Source organism: Triticum dicoccoides, chromosome 7B, assembly GCF_002162155.2.
Source record: "Triticum dicoccoides isolate Atlit2015 ecotype Zavitan chromosome 7B, WEW_v2.0, whole genome shotgun sequence".
Classification (NCBI taxonomy): domain Eukaryota; kingdom Viridiplantae; phylum Streptophyta; class Magnoliopsida; order Poales; family Poaceae; genus Triticum; species Triticum dicoccoides.
Window position 1 is genome coordinate 514,786,086 of NC_041393.1, and position 10,194 is coordinate 514,796,279.

At 40.7% G+C, this 10,194-nt stretch overlaps 1 protein-coding gene across 1 annotated transcript; it reads right to left on the bottom strand.

Moving 5' to 3' along the window:
- Window positions 1-303: 303 nt before the first annotated feature.
- Window positions 304-1,609, bottom strand: LOC119335569 (peroxidase 4-like). The gene is made up of 2 exons (XM_037607681.1): window positions 1,280-1,609; window positions 304-1,190 (listed from the first exon to the last, which is right to left on the bottom strand). Exons 1-2 carry the CDS (start codon window positions 1,502-1,504, stop codon window positions 441-443), a joined length of 975 nt encoding a protein of 324 aa, XP_037463578.1. The 5' UTR covers window positions 1,505-1,609; the 3' UTR covers window positions 304-440.
- Between the last annotated feature and the right edge of the window lie 8,585 nt (window positions 1,610-10,194).

Sequence of the window (10,194 nt, forward strand, 5' to 3'; positions counted from 1 at the left end):
ATTGGGCCTGGCCGTAGAAGACAATGCATCGCAAACAACGGAAAAACAAAACGTACGAGCGCGAGCACAGTTGCACCAATATTTTAGCATTTTTTTATCATGTGGTGATGGACTTAGATATGACATAGCTAAATATCATCTAGTTGAGATTTAGGAAATCCGATTAGATAAATAGATGGACGAACTATCTAGGAAAATACCAGAAGCAAAACGATATATCTTGGAAAGAGAGTATAAAATTTGAATCATACACCATTAGAAGGAAGAAAATACATGATTTTTTTGTGAGATGAAGAAAATACATGATTGGCAAACTAATGAATGAATAAAGGAATACACATTTACAATTATTTGACAAACTTGACCCAAAAACACAAATTTAACCCAAACATGAATGGGCTGCACTATCAGATTCTTGTAGTAAATCATTATATCAATTGCTAGTTGACCATCTTGCAATTGAGCCTGACCTCCACCGTGGTCCCCTTGGACGGGCGTATGTTCCCCATCTTTACCATGGCCTTGGCGAAGTCCTTCGCGAACCTCTTACCGTCCCTGCTATACATCTCCACAAGATTGTCCTGCCGCCCGCCCGAGCCGTAGAGTGCTTGGTCGGAGCTGAGGAGGCCACGCCGCGCGATCAGATCCTTGTAGTAGGCGTTGTCGAATGTCATCGGCGTCTGCTCGTCAAATGGCGCCATGCCACCCTCATTGTCACCGTCGGGGCACGTCTGCCGCCTGGTCTCCGCGAAGGAGGGATCGATGTTGGTGTCGCCGTCGGTGCCGTAGATGCGGCGCCTGTAGTTCTCGCAGTTGGCCATCCCTACAGTGTGCGCGCCGGAGAGCGCGGTCATGTCGCGGGCGTCGAGGCCGCGCTCCCTGAACGTCGAGACGAGCGAGGTGTAGTTGTCGTGTGGGCTGGGGAGGTTCTCGGCGCCGTCCCTGTCGGCGGTGCGAGAGTCCATGCGGCCGAGGGGCATGCTCCAGGCGGGCCCTCCGAGCATGGCGACGGCGTCCCGGGACGCCAGGGCGAGCACGTCGGCGCAGGAGACGGTGGCCGGGCAGTCGTGCTCCAGCACGGACTTGATCTCGTCGATCACCTCGAAGCCTCGGAGGGAAGCGTTGGGCCGCGCGTCCTTCTCGCTCTCGGAGAAGTACGTGCCGTCCAGGAGAACGGAGGCATCGCATCCCTGCACGCACGCAGCGTTTTGCACATCGTAATTAGCTAGGGATCAGCAGGTGAACAGGACATGAGTGCGGTAGGTATTTCGGTACATACGTTGACGAAGCAGTCGTGGAAGAAGAGGCGGAGGATGGCGGGTGCGACGGCGGGCTCGCCGGCGACCTTGTACGCCATGACCCGCCGCACGACGCGCTGCACGTTGGGGCACGTCTTGTCGTAGTACCCGGCGGAGAGCTTGTGGTCGCCATTTACGGCCGTGGACGCGAGAACAACAAGGAGGAGCAATGCGAGTGCGGCCCAGGAGCCCTTGGAGGACGCCATGGCTTGTGACGCGAACGCGCGCCGATCACTTGATCACAATATACTTGTGACTTGTGAGGAAGAAAACTATGCCAGCAGCTGTAATTCTCGAAGCAGGGTTCTTAGCTTGGTTAATTGCTAGCTGGTTGCGGTGATGGGTGCTTTGAAGCATGGAACGGAGTCATGCTTATATAGCTTTTGGGAGTACGTAGGTGACGTGCCTACTGCTTCGATTGGCGTGGTCTCCGGTCTGCATGCTGCCTCGCGTGCTTGCGGGGGAGAATTCTGACGGGGTCAGGACCGGCCGGAAGAAGTGGAAAATAAGAGAGGGAATTGGCAAAGTAATTGTATAATAATATATGCATGCACTGTACCTGCCTGCTGGCGGGATTCGTTAGTCTGAATCTTATGACCATTTGCACGAGTTTCTTGCTCTCTAAATAACAAGACTCTGGTTTCAGGCAAGAACAATATAATAGGGTCTGATTGGGACCAATCATTCGCTGACTTTTTGCTATTACACACGCATGAATGCATGAACATAACATGATAATTATCTTTAAGGAGAATTTGGGAAAAGCTTATGACAAAGTAAAATGACCTTTTTTGCACAAACCGTGTGCATAAAAGGCTTCCTCGCAAAATAATGAGAGTGGATTGATTTATTTATTTTCGTTTGCGGTGATAGCATTGGTGTGAATGATGACGTTGGTCATTGGTTGTAGACCAGAAAAGTATTTCGTCACAAAGATCCTTTGTCACCCATTCTCTTCAATATTGTTGCAAACCTTTCTCATGGTGCTCATTGGCCAGGCCAGGCTAAGGAGGCGAGGCAAGTTGGTGGCCTCATTCTGTATCTTGTTGGCGGTGGAGTTTTTGGCCTTGCATAAACCATCATCTTCATGGAGCACCGCGGAGATATGGAATTGATTCTTAGTTTGTTCGAGCTATTATCGTGCCTCACAATAAATTTTCACAAGAATGAACTCTCCTGCTTTGGAAAAGCTAAAGAAGAAATGGATCGGTACAAATAATTGTTTCATTGTTAGTCTTGCTCGTTCCCGTCTCAATTTGTATTCTGATGCATTTTGGAAATCTCCTCAACAAGGAATGGAAGGGCATTGGAGAACGTTGTGAGAAAAAAATCGTTGTTGAATGGGCAAGCTCATGTCTTATGGGGTAAGACTTGTTCTAATCAATGTTGTTCTTATGAGTTTGTCGATGTTCGCATTGTCCTTCTTTAAAATACTTGAAGGGGTACAAGAAAGATTGGTTTGGTGCAAATCCAGATTTGTCTGTCAATCTGACAAGCTTAAGCGTAAATACGGCCTCACGAAGTGGAACGCGATACGTAGACCAAAAGATCAAGGGAAGCTCGATGCGAAGGATCTTGAGATAAAAAAATATGTCGCTTCTGCCATCAGTAGGGTAAAAACATTGTCTCACGACGGTCTAAACCCCAGCTCACGTTCCCTACTGGTGGATGAACAATCCATGATAATGAAAATATTCACCACCTTTTCTTCCATTGCTTTGCTGCCAAATATGTGTCGAATATAGTGAGTGAGACTATTGCTGCTGGGGACATGCCTGGGTGTTTCTCCCAATACTTTTGGTGGATTCCCAGATTCCTACCTTAGAGTAGGAACCTGTAAATTGTTGGATTGGCAACGTTGTGCTGGGAGATTTGGAAGCTCGGGAACAGGGCTTGTTTTGAACCTTACTTTCAAGTTCTTTTGTTTCTTTGTTCCGCCGAGACACTTTTTATGTTGCTTCATTATCTTTTGATAGTGAAACCCGATCCAGTTATGAATCGTATAAAAAATTGACTAGTTGTGGCACTAGCGCTTTTATTTGTGAACCATTTTGTTTAATCCTAAAAAAATCTTTTGATTTCCTAAACTTTGAATTTCTTTTGCGCCTTTTCAAGATTTTCGCCTCTATTTATTGAACGGCTTCCCTCCACTTCATCTTCGGCCCTCGTCGAGTCGAAGTGATTTGTTTGAGATATACTTGCCCTTGTTTCCCCCAACATCATGAAATCAGAAAGCCCCCACTCTCATAAAGAATTCTTGCATTCGATTTTGGTCAAACATTACCTGGAACCCGGCTTATTTACTGATTTATTTGCGCACTTATGTAGTACATAGGGTCAATTTCTCCATGTTTTCTGGATTGACTTTTCTACACTTTGTTGATCCTTATGGCTGACTCATAATAAGATTACTATTGAACATATTTTTTTCTTAATTGACACTCTAATTGCTAATTTAAAATGCTTGCCCATTTGCAGATGTGGATACCTCTATCTAGTTCTGTAGACGTCACCGCCATCTACCTAATGATTGCCAAGATCCATGCACTCTTGTTCGTTTGGCACACTCAGCTTGTTTATTTTTATTTTTGAAAAGAGGCAAAAGATTTGCCTCATTCATTAAATAAGAGGAATAGACAGCGCCGCAACATCCCAAAAAAGTGCTCAACTACTCTCGTGGCATTAGATCTCCCAACTTTCTAGCACCCATAGTTACCCAAAGTGTGGCCTCCTTTTTTATATTGGCGAGGAGGACCATCAGCAGAGCAGTCTTCTAACGGAATACCCGTGTGTTTCTCTCGTTCCAAATGGTCCAGCCGGCGAGCATGGTGAGCGAGTCCATCGCGTTCCTGTTGGGGATAGATGTGTCGGAAAGGCCCACCACCAATCTTTGATGGTGTTTGAGAGGTGTCACGAGGAAATATCGATGCTCACCCGTTGTAGCCAACCAAGTGAAGAATGGACTCTTGCTCCCTCTTGCAAAGTGTACAAAGGCAACAGTTTGGCCATTTGCGCTTCTTCAATCTATCTGTCGTCCAAATTTTGCTTTGAGTAGCCAACCAAGTGAAGAACTTGACTTGGGGGGGGGGGGGGTGAGCCCAAGCCTTCCACATAACGTGCTCCATAGGGGATTTAATTGTGCCAAGGAATTGCGCTTTGTATGCCTCCGTGTATTTCCCGCTAGCTATATGCTTCCACACAATATCATTCTCGACATTTGCTTCAAGATGGAAGCCACAGAGTATTGTCCATAGGGTAACAAACTGACGCAAATGATTCAGGGAGAAGGCGGTCGAGATGTTAATTTTCTACACTCAAGCATCGTTGTTGAGAGCTTGGCACCTTTCAATTTTTCCTCTTGGACGCCTCGTACATCAAAGGCGCAATGTCCCTTGGCTTGCGGTCATTCACCAATGGTGCATCCCAGAAAAGGCGTCCTTGCTCCATTTCCAACGAAGATGGACACGGAGGCATAGAACATGGCCAAGTCCAACACTCGGCTCGTTTGTCTCCGGTGATCTAGTCCGTCTACATACATGTGTGCTATGCATTCTTTGTTATACTTGTTATGCATTTACTTCATGTTGAGCTATTTACTTCATGCAGAACTATCTCTTTCTTTTGTTCAATACCCTGTAGAAATATATTTCTCTTCTTTTTCTATTTAAAAGAAAATTGATGTGTACTCTCTAGTCCAATATTTTATTTCTTTATGCAATATATCACATTTTGGAATAACAGTTGCAACGCATGGGCATCTTACTAGTAAAAGTAACTGTACAGAACCGCTACAAAGAAACAAAAAAGGTTGTCCAGCAACGAAAAGAGAACCAGGACTCCTCCTTATCGGTGCTTCACGCGCTGGTTTGCAAACTCGCACTCAGCGACCGCTTGCTTGGGCCGACCCAACAAACGTGCTGGCCGCTCGCTCGTCACTTGGTTAGCTCACACAGACACTTGGTTTGCTCACACAGCCACTTGGTTCGCTCGGTTCACTATTGACCGGTCAACCATTGACGACTTTGACCGTTGACTTTTAAATAAGCACATATCTGAGGAAAATCATAAAATTGAAAACAGTGCATGAATTTAAAAAAGACACAAAATTAAAAAAAGTTCAATCATTTGAGAAAAGTTTGTGAAGTTGAAAAAAGAATGTGAGTTTGAAAAAAATTACAGGTTCAAAAATGTTCACGGGTTTGAAAAAGTTCATGGATTTGAAAAAGGTTCACAAATTTTGAAAAGATTCATACATTTCAAAAAAATGAATTTTGAAAGAGTTCATGAATTTAACTTTTTTACGAAATTGAAAAATATTCACAAAAATAGAAATGAAAAATAAAGAAGGAGAAAGAACCAAACAAAAACCAGCAAAAAATCAAACATAAAAACATAGAAAAAAAATCCTGAATCAGAAGCTTCTAGTAGCTTCCCAAAACCGAAGGTAACAATAACGTTACATGGGTCGGCCCAACACAGTTGACGCGTGAGGGCCGCATACCAGTAACGACCTAAACGGCGCGTTAAGTACCGAATAGGAACTGGCGTGGCGAGTGAGGGCTTTTGGCGGGCGACCTCCATGGAGGTGGATATTTTGAAAATTTTAATAATTACATTTTGGTGTTTCAAAAATTCTGAAAAAAATTCTACACATTCATATGGATATATTCTACATGTGTATAAAATCTGACAACGAAATACATAATGGTGAGAGCTACACAAAAAAAGAAAATCCTGCATTTCTAATAGTGAACAGTGTTTGTACTGTTTATTAGTTGGAAATACGCGATTTGTCCTTTTTTTGTAGCTCTCATTATAATGTATTTCATCTTCAAAATTTACACACAAGAATACATCCATGTTAACATGTATGATTTTGTTTAGAATTTTTTGAAAGTTTAAAATATGTTTTTTGATTTATTTTTTTCAAAATAGCCACCTCCATGGAGGTCGACCTCCGTTGGCATTTTGCGCTGGCGTGAACCACTCCATAACCACTTCTCACAAAACGTCCACATATGTTAAATATTACAACTGTGTTCACCTTTTTTTCTAGAGAGAGCTGAATGGCAAAATGCTTCAGGTGGTGAGGCTAAAGCCACCAGGTTTGCGAGTTTTATGTGTTGATACTGTTTTTTTTCTTGAAATATTATATGTGAGAGCAACCAGGAGGGGGACGAGCATGTAAATCAAGCTTGTCTTTTCCTTTTGTTGCTTTCATTTGTTCTGAACATTTTGAAAGGCATATGTTCTACCTTATTTTACTTACGGTCTGTACTATCAGCATGTTCAGGTTTGCCTTAAGGTGGTAAGTCTTATCCAGAATGGATTGCAAGTAGCCCCTTTTGCTACTTAAGAAATAAGTTATAACTGGCTTGCGGTGTCCCAATAAGCTTTAGGTATTCTATTCCTACATATTTCTAACAAGCTATGGCCGGCTTTACGGTCTGTATCACTCAATGTTAGTAACAATGTTACTTGGTGTGCACAATTTCAGGTGTTTAAATTCTAAAAAAAAAATCATAACATGGTTGGGCATTGTGGTCAGTACATTATATTATGTTCATTGTTTGTTATGTGAGCAATATTGGACCATATGCCATCCATGGATCTTATCTTTGGTACCCACTTTTCAATGTAACCCGATTGACATGATCATAGTGAGCCGTATATGGTGGCTATTATTTTCAAGCTTCGTGAGTGTTCTGTTTGCTCTATAAATGTGTGTGTTTTGTAGTAGGTGTATCACTAAAAAGAGTCATGATCGAGACGTGTTGTACGTGCAAGCTTACTAGCACTATTGGTGGCGAGAAGCACTCGATCATGAAGGTTATAGATGAGATGAAGGCGTACAAGGCATACAACAAGCTCCGTGTCAGATGGATTAACCGGCACCAGTTGGGTGTCCGTGCCCGGATGAAGGATGCCGATCGGAGAAAGAGAAGAGGCACCGAGATGATTATGGCAGCTAATGGATACCTTGTTTGATGTATGAAGAGCCCTTTTTGCCCAATGTTCAAATCAACCTTTCATTTGGTGTAACTGGTCAAGCAATGCACTTCAAATAATTAAGTTGTTATCCCAAAAATATTTTAGAAAATGATGTACTTATCATCACAGAAAATCCTTATTCATTACACAGATCAAATTTTAAAAAAAACTACAAATACATGATATAATATCTGTTAACGTGCGTTGCACGTGCAAGCTTACTAGTTGTGCCGGCTGACACAGCGCCCAGGAGGCCGAAGGCCACAGGCCACAACCTCATTTTTCTTCAGGTTCTATGTTTCGTTTTTTGCTTTCTTTTTCCACTTTTGTTTATACTTTCGAATTATTATAAATATATCTTTTAAAAAAGAAACTTGAGATAAAATATTTCAAAAAATTGAATAAAGCATTTGAAAAATGTTAAATTTGTACAAAAAAATGGTTTTCATGTATATGAAAAATGCATACAAACAATACAACGTGTATGAAAAAACCAAAAAAAAATTTAAGCGGGCATTTAAAATTATTAAATGATTATATATAAAAAATTCTGATGTTTATAAAAACAATGTGTATGAAAAAATGTTCATTGTGGAACTAAAAAATCTTGAAGCGATATAAATATTTTCCTGATATATACAAAAAAATAGAACGTACATTAAATATTTTAATAATGTTAGATGTCTATAAAATAATGTTCATATTGTATACAAAAGAATTCCAACATTTATAAAAAAATGTTAATCAAGAATTTGAAAACTGTTAATCAAGCATTTGAAATATCTTAAATTTTTGTACAAAAAAGTTCCCCATGTGTACAGAAACTATATATTAAAATATAGAACGTGTATGAAAAGAATGTTGATCATGTATTTAGAAAATGTTAAACATGTATAAAGAAATGTGGATATTGTATGTCATGAGGGTAACTACTTCTGTGGGATAGGAAAACATTTGTCATATATACATGATCAACATTTTTATATACACTTTTACTTAATGTCCATTCTACATTTTTGTGTACATAATCAACATTTTTATATACAATTTTAACATTTTGAAAAAACATGGTCAACACTTTTTCATATAAACATAATAAAAACAAAGAAAACAAATGAAAACCGAAAAAGATAGAGAGAAAATCAAAAGAAAAAGGAAAAATAAGAACACAAAGAAAGCCTAGCAAACATAATTAAAAAAATGAAAAACAAAGAAAACCAATGAAAAACAAGATACATACGAAAAACCAAAGAACAAGAAGATGGAAAAGGGGGTAAAAAACACAAAAGAAACAAATAAATCAAAGATAACAAAGAAAACTGAAAAAAAACCGAAGGAATAAAGAAAATCAGTAAAAAAAGAAAATTAAAAAGCCGATGAAAACCAAAGAAATATCAGTGCAAATAAGAAATAAAAGAAACTGAAAAACACAAAAAACTGAGAAAGAAATATATTACCGAATTTTAATGAAGAAATAAATAATAAACAAAAAAGAAAATGAAAAAAAACAAGCTGCGACAAGAAACGAACGACCGAGAAAACACAATGTACTGGGCCGGCTCAGTGACACAGCGCTCCGGGAAAGCTTTAGGCTAGGGTAGCTATCATCTTGCTGTAAGCGAGATATAGCTCCCGTGGTTGTGCCCGCCTATTGGGTGTCACTATGTACGATAGCCCAACACCAGTGCTCAAACAAAAAAGATAGCCCAACTCCTTGCCTAAGAGACAAACCAATAGGAATTTCTAGTGCTGTCCATTATTGTTACTAGAAGGATTGGCGCGCTCCGCTGCACCCATGTAATATCATGCTAGTGATAAGCTTTCTATCACAATGGTTGATTGCATTATGTAATTACTGACATTCATTAGCTCGTCATAAATTCAAAGTATACATTGTATGTCAACTTATATGGCTGCAACAAATGTTGAGATATGGAGAGCACGGATTTAGTTTCTTATCCATTTGTAATTCTTATAGAAGAAATTATCCTCGTAGTAACAGCATAACTTAAACCCAAAGAATTTTGTACTTCACAAGAGTATGGAAAAAGAAGCAACCGTAGATTTTCAAAAACAAAAACATGAAAACAAGGCATATATGGCCACAATGTATTGCATTTACTGTGTCCTAGGATGTTATTTTCTGGAAAAAAATTTCATATCTACAACCCATCTTCCATAAATCACAGGATGATGCAGACCTACTACTATAGATATAACAACATTCATTTTCTTGTTCCATGTGTACAGGGACCACTGGGCGTAGGCTGCGGCTATCATACATACGCGCATACACTCATCTCTATGAATGCTCACACACACATCCTATCCATATGCACACCTTCGAGAGACTGAGCCGGCATATCATCTTGAGATTTACGAAGTCGCCGTAACGCCTCGTTGTCGACGGGAATGTCTTCTCCCACTGAAAACACATCGTTGAAAATTCTGAAATAAATTAAAAAATAATGTTAGCAACAGGACTTGAACTTTGATGGACAGAGGATATCAATTGTCCCTCTAACCATCCGACCATAGGTCGGTTCACAGGTGTTCTTTTTTCAATTGTCTGGAGAGTACGCAGTGGCTAGACGTCTATAAAACAATGTATTGCATTTTCCATGGTGATGCGCGCGGAGGCCCACATGTCAGCCATAACTGATCAGCTGATACCCTGAACGTTGGCCAAATTCGGCTGGCATAAACTTGAAGGAGATTATGCGTTCCGTGCAAACGTGCACCCCCGCCTACTCCTAGGCCCTACCCATGTGTTTTTTTTTCTTTGTTGATTCATTTTTACTTTATTCTTATCGTTTCCCTTTATTTTCTATTCTGCTACTTTCTTATGGACTTAAATAACCCCCCCCCCCACCCCCCCCATATGAACATGCATTTACACGCATAC

Excerpts from the sequence above, each read along its gene's own strand:
- LOC119335569 (XM_037607681.1), bottom strand. The coding sequence starts at position 1,504 with ATGGCGTCCTCCAAGGGCTCCTGGGCCGCACTCGCATTGCTCCTCCTT. Across the intron at positions 1,191-1,279 it reads TCCACGACTGCTTCGTCAAC|GGATGCGATGCCTCCGTTCT; the intron begins GTATGTACCGAA and ends GCGTGCGTGCAG.